The 20,840-nt window shown below is 40.9% G+C and overlaps 1 protein-coding gene across 3 annotated transcripts in view; it reads left to right on the top strand.

Moving 5' to 3' along the window:
- The window catches only part of kalrna (kalirin RhoGEF kinase a), a 91,830-nt gene that overhangs the window by 51,220 nt on the left and 19,770 nt on the right, over positions 1-20,840 (top strand). For 2 of the 3 annotated variants that reach the window (XM_061724105.1, XM_061724107.1), the window contains 16 exons: positions 1,714-1,920; positions 7,186-7,262; positions 8,610-8,756; positions 9,939-10,034; positions 11,621-11,739; positions 12,582-12,648; positions 12,732-12,835; positions 12,929-12,998; positions 13,083-13,169; positions 13,601-13,693; positions 13,893-13,943; positions 14,034-14,111; positions 14,196-14,381; positions 14,473-14,644; positions 16,040-16,254; positions 17,579-17,862. In XM_061724105.1, coding sequence (XP_061580089.1) covers positions 1,714-1,920; positions 7,186-7,262; positions 8,610-8,756; positions 9,939-10,034; positions 11,621-11,739; positions 12,582-12,648; positions 12,732-12,835; positions 12,929-12,998; positions 13,083-13,169; positions 13,601-13,693; positions 13,893-13,943; positions 14,034-14,111; positions 14,196-14,381; positions 14,473-14,644; positions 16,040-16,254; positions 17,579-17,862 — 2,053 coding nt within the window. The remainder of the gene's footprint in view (positions 1-1,713; positions 1,921-7,185; positions 7,263-8,609; positions 8,757-9,938; positions 10,035-11,620; positions 11,740-12,581; positions 12,649-12,731; positions 12,836-12,928; positions 12,999-13,082; positions 13,170-13,600; positions 13,694-13,892; positions 13,944-14,033; positions 14,112-14,195; positions 14,382-14,472; positions 14,645-16,039; positions 16,255-17,578; positions 17,863-20,840) is intronic. The other variant, XM_061724106.1, reaches the window with a different exon arrangement.

Below are 20,840 nucleotides of genomic sequence, written 5' to 3' on the forward strand. Positions count from 1 at the left end.
ATTCGTTTTTTGTGTTTTTGGTCCAATATGGCTCTTTCAACATTTTGAGTTGCCGACCCCTGCTCTAGGCTGTTCAGGAGACACGTAATTGACAAACGCACACAAGTCAGCAAAAAGGTAAATGCATCAACTTTGCAAAGGAACGATTTGACTGCTGTTGAAAAAGTACAAGTCATGAACCGTCAAAGCTGATTCAAACACGGGTCAATCCTCAGTGGCCGTCATCTACACGGTTTACATCCAGGTCATCACTCTGTCATTGTCGTGTTAACCCCGCCCAGAGAGACTCTCTATAGCAGGGCTATTCAATTGGCGGCCCGCGGGCCACATGCGGCCCGCCAGGAGCTTTTATGTGGCCCCTGGTCATATTTCAAAAAAGGGGGTGTTTGTTGAAAAAAAAATAAAAATAAAAAATTTTAATAATATTTTTATAACTGGCTACTATGGACTAAAATGGTTGTGCTCAATGCTTAATATAATATTCAAATAAGGAAATCTTGGTGGAAAGTGGTGCTTTGTCATTATGGCGTGTTTTATTAAAAGTAGGTCAATATCAATTTCATTAAGTTTGCACAATGCATGGTTTCAAAATGAACTTGCATTCAAAATAATATTTCTTTATCTGAATATTATATTTAACATTCACAATTACTAAATCTGGAGACAATTAATACATAATTCATATGTAAACTAGATATATTCAAATGTATAATACAAATGTATTATATATACATAAGTCTTCGTCTTTGAGTGCAAAATAAATTTTGAAAACCCCCACATTTTCAAATTGTGCGGCCCTCTCCATACAGTCCTTTTGCAGATGTGGCCCCCGGCCGAATCTAGTTGAATACCCCTGCTCTACAGGGACATACTGATTTGATTGACTCCCCATGACTTTGGGACGTAGTTGATGAGCTCCAACGGACGATAGCTTGACGTACCTGCAAAAGCAAATTGAAATTTGCTTGCGGTATGAATCTCGGTATAACCAGGGGGAGGGGACACTCCTTCACAGTGGCGAGCCTTGCAGTCCTTCCTCCTTGACTCTCACTAGTCTGACATCTGTGGAGAAATCATTGGAGTCCCTCCGGTGTATTTTCCTGACACCATGCATCAAATACACTGAAATGTTTCTGGATATTCCTGCTGTGTTCTTGTCAGTGTCAACGTAGATTGATTTTGTTCACCTGTGATCTCCTGTTCCACATGGTGATGATGATGATGTTCAAGGGAAGAAACGGCTGAATACCCCTCCTCCTATTCTGGATTTGTGGTCTAACTTTAATCACTTTGTAAAGGTCAATCAGCTGCTTCCACATGGAAATGATTTCCCTGTTCCCATGGTTACTCATCAGCGGGTGGCCACTATCGGTGGTGCCATTCTAGAGTCATGGCTGCTTTTTATTTTCCTCCAAATACAGTGTTGTGTTGGTTACTGGAACTGTAGACTAAACCGTTAAACATGCAGATCCAGCTAATCATTCTTACCCGATTTGTTCAGAGACGACTGAGTGCTGGTTGACTTCACTGATATGATTCCTGAGGGTGTGAACGCTTAAACGACTTGTCCTTTAAAAGATCATCCTGAAAGAGCCTTTTCAAACCCAACAGAGGCATTTTTGAGTCCTTAAACATTTGGATTTCGTCACATTTGTGTTGCTTCTCTCCTAATCATCAGCATGTTTTAATAAAAACGTTTTTTTTTTGTTTCAGAGAACTACCACGTCAGCAGCTCTGACGGGAAGACGGAGTCGGTGGCGAACCTGCAGCCCCAGCCGTCGCTGAGCTCCCTCCAGTCCAGCTCTCCTGGACCCAAACGTTCTGGAAACACTCTGAGGAAATGGTTGACGAGCCCGGTCCGGCGCCTCAGCCACGGGAGCTCAGTCAAGAAACTCCCCAACAACAAACAGAAGAAGACAGGTAGGAACTGGTTTTAGTCCATTTTGACCTGCTGCGACAGCACATCACCTGATACTCTGCAGGCTCAGCATAAAACAAAGCATCTGCTTCAAAAGTGGATATTTGACAGAAATACAGAAATATGTGATATAAACACAGCTTAATTTGGCATCTGAAAGTTGAGGTGCATAACGTGTTTTTGTGGGACGGCATGGTGGACCTGCAGACATTCCCAAACTTCTGTTAAAGACAAAAAACAACACATAGAGAGGTTTTTTAGGAATCTTCCAGTAAAGAGAGATAAACTCTGAACTATATAAACAACTAAAGTAATTATGGATAATAATAATAATCAGGTGTTGTTTTTGACTTGTTGTCTTAACACAGGGGTCGGCAACCCAAAATGTAGAAAGAGCCATATTGGACCAAAAACACAAAAAACAAATATGTCTGGAGCCACAAAAAATGAAAAGTCTTGTATGTATAAGCCTTAGAATGAAGGCAAATGGCGAAATGTCAAGAAAAAAGTGAAAATGTTGAGAAAAAGTGAAAATGTTGAGAAAAAGTGAAAATGTTGAGAAAAAAGTGAAAATGTTGAGAAAAAAGTCGAAATGTTGAGAAAAAGGTTGAAATGTCGAGGAAATAGTAAAAGTTTCGAGAAAAAAGTCGAAATCTCGAGAAAAAAATCGAAATGTTGAGAAAAAAGTTGAAATGTCGAGATTAATGTTGAAGTACAATTTCGAGAAAAAAGTCGAAATGTCGAGAAAAAAGCCGAAATGTAGAGATTAAAAAGGAAAGGAATAAAACAGAAAAAAAGGAGGAAAAAAGAAGAAAAAAGAGAAAAAAAAGGGAAAAAAGGTCAAACATTTTTGAGAAAGCTCCAGGAGCCACTAAAGCGGTGCTAAAGAGCCGCATGCGGCTCCAGAGCCGCGGGTTGCCGACTCCTGTCTTAACAGAATCATTTAAATAAACAAAATGGGCCTGGACAATTTAGGTGTTACTACATAGAAAAGACTGATCATAATTTGACACGCTGTGACAGACAACTGACCTCAGACGAAGAGACGTCATGCCTTCTGCGTCAGCGTACCCACACTGCCGTCAGCTCAACGATGACGAGCAGTCGCGAGTGTTGAAGGAGGATCACACACATGACATGGCAACCCTTACAACGCCCCTTGTGGGGAATGTTCATTCAGCTGAACAATCAGTCTGAAAGCTGTTGCAGATGGATGATTGACATTTCTAAATGAAAATTCATCCTGTAATTACAATAAGACTTGTCCTCAATGCAACAGTCAGTCTGACTATTTAAGGGTTCAAAGTGTCCCTCTGCTGTTTGGTGTTGTGGTTTCCACCAAACTGAACCTGGACCAGAGACGGTAAAAGAGGTGAAGTTAGAGGTGAAGACGAGAACACCACCTCCAAGGAGACGGATGTTCCCGTGACGACAAATTTCATTCAGAAGTTTAGGCTCCAGAGAACTGTAGACAACCTCCCTGGATGTGGAAACAAGAGGACAACTGAAGTGAAGAGACGGATAATAGCGACAGAAACCAAAGGTCCCAGAACCACTTCCAAAGAGATTCAAGGTGAACTTCAAGGTCCAGGTGCATCAGTCTCAGATCTCACCGTCCATCACTGTTGGAACCAAAGTGGACGACCGAGGAGGACTCCACTGTTGGACCAACATCAGAAACCGGACTGGAATTTAGTCCATATTGACAAACCACAAAGCTTCTGGGCGAATGACCTCTGGACAGATGAGACAAGACTGGAGCTTTTTGACAAGTCACACCATCTCTATGTTCACAAATACAAAAATGTTTTCTTGGAGTCCTTCAAAGCAAAGAAAACTGTATCTGCTCTGAAACATGAAGAAGGCTCGGTTTTGTTCTGGAGCTGCCCTGCTGGGTTTGGTACAGGGGGTCTTGAATCTGTGCAGATAGATACTACAACATCTCAAGACCACCAAGACCTTCTGGAGACAAACGTGCTGTCCAGCGTCACAAAGCTCTGAAAGACTCAGTCACAGATCATGGGTCCTCCCGCAGGACGACGACCCAAAACACACGACTAAAACCAGCCCAGAACCAAACACTGGATTATTCTGAAGTGTCCTTCTGAATCCCGACATCTGTTGAACATCTGTGGGAACATCTGGAACCAGTCTGGAGAAGAAACCCTTCAAACCTGAGACATCTGGAGGCGTTTGTCCATGAGGACCAGAACACCTGTCTACAGGTGCACAAGTCTCACTGAGAACTATAACAATCACCTGATAACAGGGATTAAACCAAAAAGAAAGTGTCAAGTTGAGGGTCTGTCATTTTTGTCCAGGACAGTTTCATTAGTTTTAGTTTTGTTACATTATGATTGTGTTGAACCAGAATTAAAAGGCAAGTGGGTTTTCAGTAGGGGTGTAACAATATATCGTGCCACGAAATTTCGCGATACAAAAACGTCACGATACGTGTCGTGGAGGTGACAACCTGTATCGCGATATTGGGTTATTAATATTAATCTATTGTGTTGACTAGAAACGCGCATCCGACCGCGACCGTGCGGACCAAAATCTTACACCGCTCAGAAGAAACTAGTCCCGTTTTGCGGTCCTGTTTTGAGCTCTGAACTTTTACTTATGTAAGGCTGGTGTAGAGTTAAGCCTTACCTTATTAAATTAAACCTTTTTGGGGTCGTGAGTAGGATATACACGGGACAACTTCTGCGTGAGTTTGCGTGTACTTCAATGTCCCTCAACAGTGTAGGATTTCAGAACATCAACACAGCACCTAGTGCTGTATCACTCCGCCCAATCTAAAACATACTAACAACTGATATACTGACTAGTGTAATTATAGTCCCTGATTTACAGAATATAAAGAATATATTTATAAAATAATGAACCCTGAATTACCAAAATAACCTTCTTAACAAAAATAAATCTCCTCTTACACTTATAAGGTGAGCATGAATCAATCTTTTTTATGATGTAAAATTGTATCTATTTTTTTATTTTTATTTATTTATTTAATTTTAGTTGTTAAATTTCTGGAAAAGAAAAAAGTCAAATCATACATGAGAGAAACTATTCAGTTTGTGTCTAAATATTTGTACTTGTATGAAACTGAAGATGCAGAATGCAAACCTGACATTTACTTTTAGTTCAGTTTGTGGAAAATGGTTGGCCTGGCTTTCTCTTTAAAACTTTTAGTTACTTTTAGTCAGTTATAAAGCATTACAAACTGTAACAATAGGGCAAATGCACAGCATTGTTTTATTATGTGTCTTTATGTCTTTGTTTTTATGTGTCTATAAAAGACAATTTTTTCCAGTCATATATTCCTCTATCAAGGTTGTTAAAAAAATACTGCTATAATATCGTATCGTATCGTTATCGTGACCTCAATATCGTGTATCGTACCATATCGTGAGATTAGTGTATCGTTACACCCCTAGTTTTCAGAGAGGAGGGTCCGTTCTCTTACTGGTCCATGCAAGGATCTGCAAACCCAGATGTTTCTGTGACCGCAGCAGGAATCTGGTGGCCAAACTCCACTTTAACACTCTTCATTCTTCACAGATTAACATGTAATTCTGTTTGTGACAAACAGTAAATCTAATATCTTTTGATTATCGCTTTGAACCCAGTGACAGCTGGTCCGCCCAGTCTGATCCAATCTAATATGAGCATTAGTCAGGGCTTCATGTGGGCTCAGATCTAATAACGGCTATTTAACGTTCAGCTCCTTCATTTCCTCCAAATAAGCAGAATTTTATAGCAAATTACGACTTCATTTTTTAGATATGTTTATTGAGGGCATAGCAAAAAAAAGAAATAATATTTACAATAACAATATAATTATCAATATCTCTCCCCCTTTTTTTTTTTTTTTTTACTTTTCATAACATTAATTAAACCAAAATAAATAAATAATAATAATAATAAAAAATAAAAAAAATATATAATAAAAAAAAAATAAAATAAAAAATAAAATAAAAAATGTAAGTAAAAATAAAAAACAACAACACACCCCTCTCCCCTTCCCTCCCTCATATGGTCAATAGATTACATCATTCAAAATAATTTGACATATGTCTATCAATACTAGAACAAAAATGAATAATAAATTAAATAATCAAGTCCTGTGTAAACACATTCATTAACATGGTAGATTCAGATCATTAGTCCATTAAAAGCAAAAAATCCAAAAAAGGTCCCCAAATAAGGTCAAAAAAAAAAAAAATTACGACTTCATTATGCATTAATAGTTTAAATGTTAATAAAAAGATATTCTGTCACTTTATCCAACAACCTCGTCACACAAAATCTGCACCCGGACAGATGTCGTTGTAGAAGGATGATCAGAGTCATTGTTCCACTCAAATCCTTTTTTAAATCTCTTGCTGTTTCGACAGTGAAATTTAAAAAATGCTGTCCATACCGGTATGAAACCAGCTTCTACTGTAGATCCAGTAGGACTACATTAATACCCCCGTGTTGCAAGGCAGACTGAAACTGAAAGTATCCTAACTAAAAAAAAAACCTGAAGAATGGGTGAACGCACGTCTGCAATCCATCCAGAACGTCTCTGAGCACCAGCACGTCCCACAGCCGCACTTCCACATAGCTAAACTTCAATGGGCGTGTCTGGTTTCAGGCCGATCGGGGATTTCAGGTCCTCGTGGAGACACTTTGGTGGCGTCACGCTATCGAGGTTTTGAGGTTAATGAACAAATTAATGAACAAAAAAATAGAGGAGTTTGTTTTTTCCTCTTCCTTTTGACTTGTGTTTGTGATGTTGCACCAAATAATGTCTGTGGGCTGTGTGGGTGTCTAACGCGGCTGCTTGTCCTTCCTGTTACATGGAGAGAGAGATCTCTTGTATTTGTTTCTAGACCAGCATATCTGTGACCCTTCATAAAAAAAACTAACAATATTTCCTTTAAATAAAAAGTATAATTAGACTGCAACAAGCATGGACCTGAAGGATGATGGTGATTCAGGCCAGTGATCTCACGCAGGCGAAGACAGGACGGGGACGAGACCAGACTTGGTCCTTCAGATCAAAAAAGGATGAATGTTTCAATGAAATGAAAGCGTGAAGCTTGTTTCCACTTCTCATCCTCTGGTCCATTTACAGTATCTGTCCGTCCTTGGGGTGTTTTTTGATGGGAACTAAAAGCAGCTGAGATACGGCGCGAAGGCGAAAACAAGGAGAAGTTATAAACATTATACAAGGTAAAATCTGATTCTGACATGGATGTGTTTGTTTGTGTGTGCAGGGCCAGGATCGGGAAGAGAGGACGGCAGGAAGGGTAACGAGCTGGGTCAACCTGACCAGGATGAGGTTATCGACGAGGTAAGATGTTAAAGATGCTGCGTGTAAACAGAAAGGTCAGCCGTGCCTTTATTCAGTTGAATGCACTGATTCAGACCAATTTAATCCAAAGTTTTGATCAATTTGGAAGAGATCGGTGCGATGGATCAATTTTGTGATTGGAATCAGCTTCCAGCGTAACCAGCAGATCAAACACTGAAGTGCTTGTTCGTCTGGTCACGAATGTGTTATGGGATAGTGACAAGGATGCTCACTTTTACAAGCTAGTCTTCAGTGAGGAAGTTTCAGACGAGGACAGAATACCCAGATATGAAACTGTAGACGCCGTGAGCTGAGACTGGTCCACAGAGGAACAATCAGGTGATGTTTGGGACAATAAACGGAAGAATCAGCGTCACCCTGGACTAATGAGAGGCCAGTAGAGCACACGGCCGCTATTACCTTCATTACATTTATCAGGTGATTATAGTTTTCCAAAAGAAATTGGAATTGGTCAAGAAAAGTCTTGTATCAGTAAAATTAATGTAACATAATTGTATTTATGGAAGTTTAAAAAGAATAGGTTGTGAAATTACCTTCTTTGTTTTCTTCCATAAGACCAAAATGATTTTTCAAGTCTGCTTTTGTTGAAGAGAAAATTAATCCGTGAAGTCATGTTTTTCCGTGTGTATAGAGGTTGATTGACAACATAATCACGTTATTGATCGCATCTCAGACTTTTATTGGCTTGAAATCAGGAACTTGTCTGGTTTGATGCAATTTCACTTTCATTAACAGCATTTAAACAGCTTATATTCCCAAGTTCTCCTAGTTTTAATTTGCATCAATGTAAAATGGAAGCATCAGTTATGGAACTGCTCCCGTCTGCAGAGTTCAAAGGTTAAAGGTGACGAGCTGTAAACCTATATTATCCTCATTTCCATTTACACACTGAAAGGTAAACAGGTTAAGTTCCTCTTCCTGTGAGAGGATGCTGTCAGTCTCTGGACCTGAGATCACAGCCGTGGAAAAAACTCAGTAGTTTACTGATGATCTCGTTTCTTTACTCCCGCTGCTCAGAGGTTGTGAACATTATCACTTTTGGGAGTTTTGGAACTAAATCCAATTCTATTCAAAATAGTTTATTTATCCCCCGAGAGATAAATAACAACGCTAAAACCGCTAAACTGGCTTTCACCAGAGTTGTGAAGACAATAAAAAAAAGATGAAGGCAAATAAGAGCCTGTCTAAGTTGTTCTGAGTTGTTTGGAGAGTCACATGAGGATTTCATCACGTCTGATTCAGCCACCGCAAATCAAACTAATAGTGTCCCCTAAATCGATGGTGTGGACAGTTTACTGACGAGCTGCTTCCTGTCTCGTCCCTCAGAGAGTCCTCAGCAAGGATGGAAACCCACTTTCAAAGACGTCTGCCGGGATGCAGAGCGGAGGGGAGGAGGAGCAGGAGGATGAAGTCCACCCTCCTCTCCCTCCCCCCATGGAGATCATCAAGGATCCCTCAGTTCAGGATGACAAGGTAACAGTGGAGGTTGCGGTTTCTCTCAGCATTTCTCCTGACTGCTGATACTGCTGAAAGAATGGCTTTAAATAGCATCAGCTTCCATTAACTATTACTCTTTCCATCTTCCAGATCTAGATGATTCTGTTTATATATTTTTTACTTTGATGGTTGCACCTGCCATTGCCTTTTTTTTTAAAGACTGCATATGTCACTCTAATCTCGGGAAACTTCGGAGACAGCAAGCTAATTGAATAAGTTATTTGGTCCCACGTTTGTTTAATTCCTTGTTGTGAAAAGCAGCCTTGCAGAAAGCAACGGTCAGAATCTGCTATGAGATGAATGAAAAAGGAAATGCAATGTAAAGAAATCAAAACATTTTTGGGCCTAATCTTAAAGTTAGAGAGGTTGTCTGGTCCCTGAACCCCTGAAGAGTTTTCTTTTAATGCTATTTTGCACCAGAAAAGAATAGTTTTGTTGTGTTGTACTTGTACACTATATTTATCACAAAGGTCTAACAGTCTATCCTTGAGGTGCTCGGTCTTATCTGTATTTGCTAGCTGGGAACCAGAAGTCATTCAGGCCTTCAAGTGTTTAAGACAAGCTAGTCCAGCTAACTGGTCTTGTCTGGCTACATGGATCAGTACAACTGAGTATCATCTGTACGGCAATAACAATTAATCCATGGTGCATAATAATAGTAATAATGACATAAGTGAATAAGCGATATGTATCAGGGCCCAAGCATAGAGCCCTGTGGAACACCATAACTAACTTTGGTGTATGAGGAAGATCCTGATTCACATGAGGAAACTGGAACTGATCAGATAAATGTCTTAATCATATGAAGGGGTTTCTTCAAACCCAATAACACATTTAAGCCTCTGTACTGGAATGCTGTGATCTAATATCAAATGCAGCTCTGAGATCTGAGAACAACTTTAGACGAGTCAGATATCTAAGCTCTTTTGTCTCTATCTTTTTTTTCTTGTACATGTAATTTGTCTTTGCAGAGTACTTTTTTTCTCATTTTATTAGATTTGAATTGAGAGTAACTATGTTGTGTTATTGCAACTCTAATGCTTTCCAGACTGTAGACTGATCATCTGCTCATTAACAGCTTTGCTCTAGCTTACTTCTGGTCTTTTCTTGCTATACTCATCTTCCTTCCTCCTACCCCTTTTCTCCCGTTCCTCTCAGTCTTCATCCTTGCTAACTTCTCTGCAGTCCTCCTCTGAAGGGCCCAGCGCTGCAGAGCTGGTTAGCGCCATAGAGAAACTGGTTAAAACCAAGATGGTGAGTGTGTGATGTGCACTTAGCACAGCTGTATCGCCTGCTGCCTCGTCATGCATGGATGGAGTCGTTCGTGTTTGTTTCACCAAACTAATGCAGCAGTGACTGTTTATGTCTGTGTTGTGTGGGACGGTAGTCGCAGCTTTTGTTGCCGTTGGTTTGTGTGCTTGTTGTATATCATTCTTAAGTAACTGGAAAAACCACATGGTTATTAACTTGTACTCATCTGAAAGAAACTTTTATCAAGGGCAAGAAACAGGTTTTTGGCCTATTTGTTTACCCCCGTCAATAAATGCATCACGATGATTCAGTTACCAGGAAACGAGTCTTTGTTGTGGAAGAATTTCAACCAAGACCACAAAATACCTAAGACTTTTGCAGCCTGCCAGGTAAATTTAAATTGTTGAGGAATGACAGGAACAAAATTTGAACTGCAGCACCCACTGAGTTCGGAGAGACGGAAGAAACTCACCTGCGTCAATTTCAGAATACAGTATGGTCGTTAGTACATCAACAAAGTAAACACTAAAGCCAAAGCTAATTTTGTAACAGTTCTGTTATTTTTAGGGTTGCCACCTTTCAGAAATAGAAATAAGGGACGCCCTGATTTCAGCAGTGCAGGCACCAAAAAAAAGCCCCAAAACTTCTAAACTGAATAAAAATGTGTTTATTTTATATGAAAAAACAAAATGCTTTGATTTAAAGTTTAAAGTGCTTTAATAGCATTGAACTTTCATGACTGTACAGACAGACAACCATATAGCAACTGAAATAGCCTCCTATGCTACGTATGTCCACATCAGCCCAGATGTAATATAGCCTACAGGTGAAGAATATGGTGTAAAGGTTAATTTATTTCAATAATTCAACTAGAATATGGTGTAAAAGTTAACTTATTTCAATAATTCAACTAGAATATGGTGTAAAAGTTAATTTATTTCAATAATTCAACTAGAATATGGTGTAAAAGTTAACTTATTTCAATAATTCAACTAGAATATGGTGTAAAAGTTAATTTATTTCAATAATTCAACTAGAATATGGTGTAAAAGTTAACTTATTTCAATAATTCAAGTAGAATATGGTGTAAAAGTTAATTTATTTCAATAATTCAACTAGAATATGGTGTAAAAGTTAATGAAAATACAGTACAAATCGTGTCCCGTATTAGTTCAATACGGGACGCAACATTTTTTTCTCAAATAAAGGACAATTCCGTATTTTACGGGACGGGTGGCAACTATAGTTATTTTATTCAGTCAAAGCTACACATAGAACTGTTTGCCTTTTATCAGTGGACGTGTTGCTCCGCTGTGTCAACGGTGTAAATGGTTACGATGAACTAGTATTGACAATTTATTGATGTAGCATTCACTCTTAAGGATCTGTGCAGTTTAGCTTTGAACTCAGTATTCTCAGCACTGAGCATTGGGCTGTTGTTCCGGTTGAGTGAAGCGGGTCAGAGTATGTGCTGCTGCCGCCCCCTGCTGTCGGGAAAGGACGTCAGCGCTCCGACGGCCGCCCTGAATGTTTGTGTGACGGTTCTCATGTGGTTGGTGCACTGAAGCTCTGCCCTGTCCTCTGTGCAGACTGTGGAACCAGGAGCATATCCGGGCTTCTCCTCTCTGTCTCCACCAGAACAAAGCACTCCGGTCCAGCCGAGGAACCCTGAACTGGAGCAGAGAGCCAAAGCTATGAGAGGACGAATGTGAGTGCTGCAGAGCGCTCCAGCTCGGTGAACTCAGTACTGGAGTTGAGGGGGGATGAGGGGGGATGGCATCCCCCCTGAAATAAAAACTGTCCAAATCATCCCCCCTGTAAAACTGTCATTCCTCCTTTCCATCCCTTATGTCATTTCATCAATGAATGTGGTTTTACTGCTATTTCAACATTTAGAGTCATCACCAGAAAAATAACTGATTTGACAATTTTCACCTGTTTCAAGTAAATTTCCACTTGAAATAAGTAGAAAAATCTGCCAGTGGGACAAGATTTATCTTCTCATTACAAGCAATAAAATCTTGTTCCACTGGGAGATTTTTCTACTTATTTTAAGTGAAAATCTACTTGAAACAGGTGAAAATTGTTGTTTTTTGCAGTGATGAGTCTTGTTTTAAGTGCAATGAGATTTTTTTACTAAAATTATACCTTTTAACTAGAAATAAGACAAATATTCTTGTTAAGATTTTCAGTTTTTGCAGTGATCCATTTTACTTATCCTGTGAAGGACAGAGTCATATTGATAAGTTCAGAAAACTGTTTTTTATTGTTGTGTTTTGATGTATTTGATGTAAGCCCAGTGGATATTTAAAGCTTACAGAAGGCTGCATTTAACTGCTGCTATGTCATTCCTGCAGTATTTCTGCAGCTGTTTTGGTCAGTGCTATTATTTGTAATATATTATATTATTTGTAATCAGCACAAATTATCTGTCCCCATGTGATAAAATCCACCATCCCCCCTGATTTTTTTTTTACAACTCCAGTACTGGGTGAACTCCATCTGCACTTGTTCTGCTTCAGCATCACATCCTGTTTTTCTTCTTCTCAGGTTTGTTCTGAACGAGCTGATTCAGACGGAGAAGGACTATGTCAAAGACCTGGGCATCGTGGTGGAGGTAAGGGCCGATGCAGGTGCAGAGCTGTCTCGGAGCTAATCTGGGACGGCAGGTGAATGATGATGACTTTTGTGCCTCTGCAGGGCTTCATGAAGCGCATCGAGGAGAAAGGCATCCCTGATGACATGAAAGGAAAGGACAAAATCGTGTTTGGGAACATCCATCAGATCTACGACTGGCACAGAGAGTAAGTCCAACCGGTGTCCGTCGTCGGAAGTGGACCAAGACTGGAGGTTTGTAGCTGCTGCTAACTGACCGCGTCCCTCTCGTGTCTTGTCAGCTTCTTCGTAGGCGAGCTGGAAAAATGTCTGGACGACCACGAACTCCTTCCTGAGCTCTTCATCAAACACGTGAGTGCAGCCGCGGTTGCATATTTCCACGAAGTGTCCTTTCTCTGCGACGTGCTGTCTGAACACCTGGTGTCTGTGCTGCAGGAGAGAAGACTGCACATGTACGTGGTTTATTGTCAGAATAAACCCAAGTCGGAGTACATCGTAGCAGAATATGACACGTACTTTGACGTAAGTGAACCTCGGGCCTCTGCAGGTCATGTCCTTTAGTACAGATTTGGTTTCCTTCCCAGCCTCATCTTCAGTCTTTCTTTTGTTTTACTTAACTTTCTTGTGGATTCTATAGTACAAGTGTGCAATTTATTACGGACACAACAAAACCGGTGAAAAATCCTTTTGTCCATACCACTTTAAAAGATTTGAAATAAAAAGCCATGGCGAGGGAGATACCAGAACCATCTGCAGGGTGTTCATTGGGTGTTTCACCAGAACAGAAAGGGGAGCCTTTACAAACTAATAAATTATTATTATTAACGGAAGTATATTCTGAGTTCTTCTTTTAATTGAAGTTTAACTGAAAAGGAACAGATCTGACACTTTGCTGAGGAGACTTTCCAAGCATCAGAGAAGCACAATTTAAATATATTTCCACTGTTTTCCAGGGAATCCAGCAGGACATTCAGTCCAGACTGAGCATCAGCGACTTCCTCATCAAACCCATCCAGAGAATCACCAAATACCAGCTTCTGCTGAAGGTAAGCGAAGAAAAACTGTCTATCAGGCAGTTAAAAAAAAATATATATGTTTACGCCCCGACACACACAGTCTCCGTAAAAGTAGTGAGTTGAATCGGTCTGCATGTACTGACCTGCAGGTGTCATTTTCTGAAGCTTCCCAGGCTATGAAGCATGTGATGTTCAGAACAGGGATGCACTAACGTTGCGTATCTTGCAGGACTTCCTGAAGTTCAGCACAAAGGCAGGAATGGACTGTGAACAAATCGAGGTAAAAAAAAAAAAATCTTATTTTGAATTGCACAAAAAGTGCATTGACGCTTGTGCTCACCTGAAGCCCTGAATGAAACGACTCTTGCAGAAAGCTGTAGATCTGATGTCCCAGGTCCCCAAGCTGTGTAACGACATGATGAATCTGGGCCGTCTCCAGGGATACGAGGTATGTTTGTGCACGTCGTCCCCCGGGGCTGCGATCATTGTGCGCGAGTCGGGCTCCTGAACGGCCCGCTCTCTGTCTGCGCAGGGTAAGCTGACCAGTCAGGGCAAGCTCCTGCAGCAGGAAACCTTCTTCGTGACGGAGCAGGACGCCGGGGTCCTGTCGCGCTCCAAAGAGCGGAGGGTCTTCCTCTTTGAGCAGATCGTCATCTTCAGCGAGCTGCTCAGGAAAGGCTCGTCCACACCTGGCTACCAGTTCAAGAAGAGCATCAAGGTGCGCAGTGTTTCCAGTTTGACCCGGAACAGGTTTTCAGGGAATCATTTTTGAATAATTGCCCCCGCCCCCCCCCCCCCTCCCCCCACAGCTGTCGTACTTGGGTCTGGAGGAGAGCAGTGACAACGACCCCTGTAAGTTCGTCTTGTCGTGTCGTGGTTCATCGGAGAGATTCACGCTTCAGGCCGCCAATGTGGAAATCAAGCAGGTCTGGGTCCGACACGTCCAGGAGGTCCTGGATGCTCAGAGCAACTTCCTGTCTGGTGAGAAAACCCACGTTTGACCATCTGGCCTTTGATTGATCATCAGGTCTGATTCCTGTTACATCGGATCTAAAAGTACGAGAAACTAAAAGTACATAAAACCTCACTGTGCCCAAACATAGCTGTTGAGGACGAGATTCTGTTCATCTACTGATATTTAGTACCGATAGAGCAGGGGTCTGCAACCCGCGGCTCTAGAGCCGCATGCAGCTCTTTAGCGCCGCCCTAGTGGCTCCTGGAGCTTTTTCAAAAATGTTTCACCTTTTTTTCCTTTTTTTCTTCTTTTTTGCTTCTTTTTTTTCTTCCTTTTTTTCTCTTTCTTTCTCCTTCTTTTCTCTTTTTTCTCTTTTTTTCCTTTTTTTCTTTCTTTTCTTGTTTTTTTTTTTGCTTTTTTCTTTTTTTTCTTTTTTTTCCTTTTTTCCCTTTTTTCTTCTTTTTTTCTTCCTTTTTTCTCTTTCTTTGTCTTTATTTTCTCTTTTTTTCTCTTTTTTCTCTTTTTTTTCCTTTTTTTTCTTTTCTTGTTTTTTTCTTCTTTCTTTCCTTTTTTCCACTTTTTTTTTCTTCCTTTTTCCTTTTTTAATCTCGACATTTCGACTTTTTTCTCGACATTTCCACTTTTTTCTCAACATTTGAACTTTTTTCTCGAGATTGTACTTCAACATTAATCTCAACATTTGGACTTTTTTCTCTAAATTTTGAATTTTTTCTCCACATTTTGACTTTTTTTCGACATTTCTCCTTTCACCATTTGTCTTCATTCTAAGGCTGATACAAGACCTTTCATTTTTTACGGCTCCAGACATATTCGTTTTTTGTGTTTTTGGTCCAATATGGCTCTTTCAACATTTTGGGTTGCCGACCCCTGCGATAGAGGAACATTAAAAGTACGTCATCTTCAGTTCTAAGTCCACTGCTACGGCGGGGACGCTCCCCTCCCTTCACCCGTCCCGTCCAGGTCGCTGTAGATCACGGGCCACTCTGCACCATCCTGCATCCTTTCCTTGTCCAATTCCAAGATGTGGTTTATTTTCTCCATTTTCACGTCTGAGCTACATCAATTAAACGAAAGTGTAACGACAGAGATGCACAACGGAGCATAAATGCTGACCAGGACGTCAGTTGGGTACGTAGGCTGCATGCGTAGCCGCTGCTACGGGGAAGTCCACCCTTACTCCTCCAGCAGGAGTTCACAGCGCAAGAATCAGCCAATTAATCAAATGCACTTGATTGATTGAATCAGTTCTGGCAGTTTTCTAGTCTGGACCGTTCAGGTGTGTTAACACAAGGGTAAACATGAAAGACATGGTGCAATATGTTGGGATGTTGTACATCATTGTAAGACCTCGTAAAGACGAGATGCGGAAAAGAAACGGGACAACTGTGTGTGTGACGCAGCTCTGCAGTCTCCCATCGAGTACCAGAAGGAGAAGAGCAGCGGAGGCAGCAGCTCCTCCCTGACCAGGAACCGCTCGTCGTCGGGGAACCGTCCCGGCTTCTCTCACAGTCGACCGTCGTCAGCCATCGGCGCCGGAGACAAGGACATGGAGAGGGGCAGGAGCCAGTTGAAAGTGTCTACCTCCAACGGCGGCTCACCTTTTTTCGAGTCCAGGGTGAGTTTTTCCTGCAGACAGCCTGGACTTGTTGGCTGTGTGTGTGTGTGTGTGTGTGTGTGTGTGTGTGTGTGTGTGTGTGTGTGTGTGTGTGTGTGTGTGTGTGTGTGTGTGTGTGTGTGTGTGTGTGTGTGTGTGTGTGTGTGTGTGTGTGTGTGTGTGTTGTAGGGCTGGGCGATATGGACCAAAAGTCATATCTCGATATTTTCTAGCTAAATGGCGATACTCGATATATATCTCGATATTTTTTCTGTGCCATAATTGGGGTTTCCCCCAAAGCATTATAGCATAGCATCTCTGTTAGCTTCATTTTTTTCTGAGGCAAACCCTTAAAAAAACAGTCAGTTTTAATACAAAGCCTCGTGCCAAATGTCACACAGGTACCTTTATTAACAGAGGTCTGCACAATATCAAAATGTATAAAACAAATGAAATAAAAATAAACTGCCTGCATATATAGAATAAAAATGCTTCTTGAATAAAATAAAACAAATATCCCTTTCCTGCATAACAATTAAATTAAAATACACTGTGCAATTAATACAATGTAGACAGTAACAGGCAGACTTTTCCACAGAGGTTAACATTTGTGCAAATCTCAAATAAAACATTCAAGTCAATTTGTCACCAAATAAGCTATATCAAAATCATTAAAAAAAAAAATGTTTTTTTTTTGTTTTTTTTTAAATCGATATAAACGATATTGTTTCGTACCGTATCGCGTTTGAAAATATATCGATATATATTAAAATCTCGATATATCGCCCAGCCCTAGTGTGTGCCTGTTGTAACATTTGTGTGGATAGAAGAAGTCTTGCAACTATAAACTCATTGACTCACTGCACTGCTGTCCTTCCTCCTCCTCTTCCTCCCGTCCCGTTCCTGGTCATCCCTGACCTCCCTCCCTCCTCTTCAGCTGGGGTTTGGCTGTCAGATCCCAGTCAACGGGACACTTCTCTGTCTCGCAGGCTGCATTTACCCTGCAGGTCTCAACGGCCACTTTTGAAATAGGTTTTTTAAATTTATTTTTACATATTGCTAAGATCCTCTTTTAAAAGCGACTCATAATCGATAGCTGCATGTAGATTAGCCCACAGAGTGGGAGTAAACTTGGGTGGACAGGGAAGAATTACGGCGCTTTTCACGACAAACACCAATCCACTTGTCCTGAAACGGATCTGAAGGCGTCTGAATTCACCGCCGACGCCTCCGTCGGGTTGACTTGAACCGCGTGGTGTAAATGTGGCCACAGACGCACCTTAACCTTGTCCACGTTCTCTGTCCTCCCTCGGCCCCTCCTCCCCCCTCCTGTCCCCTCCACCAGGACGGGGACGGCGGCTGTAACGGCGTCTCCTCCACCGTGCGCGTGACTCAGGACTACTCGGCGCTCAAAGAGAACGAGATCTGCGTCAGCCAGGGAGAGATCGTGCAGATCCTGGCCACCAATCAGCAGAACATGTACCTTGTTTACCGGCCGGCCGACAGCCAGTCCCCCCCCGCCGAGGGCTGGGTGCCGGGGCACGTCTTAGGCCCGTGCACAAAGTCCATAAAAGACTCTTCCTCGACCTCCTCCTTCCCAACAGCGGTGGCGGACAGCATTAACATCAAGTAAGTCCCCCCACCAGCACTTGTTCTCCCCGCAGACAGGCACCACTGGACCGGAGGAGCGGCAGCCATGAAGCTCCTCCCACCCTGTTTTTGTTTTTCCTGCCTGGGCTCCTAACCCCTCACTGCCTGTGCCCTCCCCTCCTAACTCCTCACTCACTCCCTCCGTCTGGACCCGCGTGGCCCGCCGGAGCTTAAGGTACACGCCTGGTTTCTTACTGCCGCAGTGACTTTTGTTCTGGCGGTCGTCACGGCGACCACATGACACAACACACTGATGCAGAGTTTATCCTACACGAGTAGAAACGGATAGAAAACGTCGTAGCTGACTCAAAGACTCCCCGTGGAGCTAAAACCGGACTCTTATTTCATTTCTAACAACCTGCTTTTCATTTTTTTTTTGTACATTTTTGTTACTTTTTACTGTCCTTTTTTTTTTGTTTTTTTTTTTTGTCCTCCCCTCACCTGAGTTCGTCGGGTGAATTCGATTCTCCGCAGAGGAGAAGATTTATTTTGTTGTCTGTGGCAATCTGTACACAAAGATTTGTTTATTCCTCCTGTTATTGTTTTTCTGCCTTGTTAATTATTATTTTATTTCACGGACAAAGTTGGATTGATTTCCTCTTTCGTGTTGATTCACTGTACAGTTTTTTTTTGTTATATCTGACTGAGGCTCTAGAACATTCCTGTTTAAGAAAAGAAAAGAAAAAATCCCATTTGCACTATTTATGATTTAAAGAAAAAAACAAAAAAAACAATGAAGTCAGGCTGTGCAATATGTTTCATTTAATGGCAACGGTCAGCATTGTACTGTCGGTAGTCTGATAATGATTTTAAATGTATTTTAAATTTGTAAAATAAATCTTTTGGACTCAAGCATGAGTTAGCCAAGCAGCGTGAAGGTGAAGATGTTTTTTGCTTTCTGCGTTAGGATGAAGATGGTTTGTAGTTTTTAATAATTGTAAATAAACAACACGAGCAAACTGAGAATCTGCCTGTTTGTGTGTTCACACCCGAAGACCAACCGCCTCCTTCAGTAAAGACTCCCGAGAGGTTCCTGTATTTTGCAGGAAGTCCCGGACTTGCCTGACTTGTTCAGTCAGATTCAAGCATTTACAATCACTGCCTGCACTTTTTCTCGGTTTAATTAATTTCAGATTTTTCTCTTTGTTGTTGTGATGTTTTTTTTTTTTTTTTTAACTTTCAGTTTGTACTAACATCCACGGTTTGAGTCTCTACAGAAGAAAATACAAAAGGGCTGCTTCACGGTTTGTAGTCGCTCATAGCAAATGAAAGAGACATTTTTCTAAAATATTGTCCTTGAAACTGGCCATATCATGCTTATTTTAAGTCATTTACACCCAGAATAACTTAAAAGTCCTGTAGTAGTTTCTGAACAACAAAATCTGAGAATCAAAGGAGATACTCTTTCTGGAAACGAGCAGATTTGACCAAACTGTTGGTGAATGGCCTGATTCCTGGAGGCTTGCAGACGAGCAGCCAGGACGGGTCACGGATGCTCGGCACTCCTGTTGTAGACACGCACGGTTTCAACAGATCAAGTTGTCAAATTAGTTCTCAATATTTTCTTTAAATGACTTCAACAACTCAAATCTGTCCATGTTTGAACCAGAATCAGGTTCAAAATATGAAAGCTGTCACTCTGAACCGGAATATCTGCAGCCGAGAAATGGAGCTGTTAACGATGCTTTTGCCAGACTACGTTAGATTGCTTAAGGAGTGTTTCCGTTAGCGGGGGTTCTGGGTAAACCCGGCAGACGAGAACCTCCTAACCCCCCCCCCATCAGCCCGTTCAGCCGGCGCGTTTCCATTACAACGTAGCGCCACACAAGAACAAATAACACAGTGCTAACTGCTAACGCACACTTTTATGCTGCTCACAAATGGCCAACGCCGTAAAAGGTAGGGTTGCCACCTTTCAGAAATAGAAATAAAGGGACGTCCTGATTTCAGCAGCGCAGGAGCCAAAAGAAAGCCCCAAAACTTCTAAACTGAATAAAAATGTGTTTATTTTATATGAAAAAACAAAATGCTTTGATTTAAAGTTTAAAGTGCTTTAATAGCATTGAACTTGCATGACTGTACAGACAGACAACCATACTAGTAACTGAAATATCCTCCTATGCTACGTATGTCCACATCAGCCCAGATGTATAATATAGCTACAGGTGAAGAATATGGTGTAAAAGTTAATTTATTTCAATAATTCAACTAGAATATGGTGTAAAAGTTAATTTATTTCAATAATTCAACTAGAATATGGTGTAAAAGTTCATTTATTTCAATAATTCAACTAGAATATGGTGTAAAAGTTAACTTATTTCAATAATTCAACTAGAATATGGTGTAAAAGTTAATTTATTTCAATAATTCAACTAGAATATGGTGTAAAAGTTAATTTATTTCAATAATTCAACTAGAATATGGTGTAAAAGTTAATTTATTTCAATAATTCAACTAGAATATGGTGTAAAAGTTAACTTAATTCAATAATTCAACTAGAATATGGTGTAAAAGTTAACTTAATTCAATAATTCAACTAGAATATGGTGTAAAAGTTAACTTATTTCAATAATTCAACTAGAATATGGTGTAAAAGTTAACTTATTTCAATAATTCAACTAGAATATGGTGTAAAAGTTAATGAAAATACGGTACAAATCGTGTCCCGTATTAGTTCAAAACGGGACGCAACATTTTTTTCTCAAATAAAGGACAATTCCGTATTTTACGGGACGGGTGGCAACCCTAGTAAAAGGACACACATAAGAAGAACGCAGCGAGCAGTAACAATTGAGCATGGAAGGGACAGAGATGTTCCTCGGGTTTTTGTTTGCTCACACGGCGGTGGTAGCGACCGAGAAGGAAACCTTAACAGAAAACCCTGCCTGGACTTCCACATGGATGTAATACGATAATGAGGTCCGAACCTCCTCGCCACAACATTTATTGTTTTTTCT

This window comes from Cololabis saira, chromosome 6 (genome assembly GCF_033807715.1).
Source record: "Cololabis saira isolate AMF1-May2022 chromosome 6, fColSai1.1, whole genome shotgun sequence".
NCBI classification, from domain to species: domain Eukaryota; kingdom Metazoa; phylum Chordata; class Actinopteri; order Beloniformes; family Belonidae; genus Cololabis; species Cololabis saira.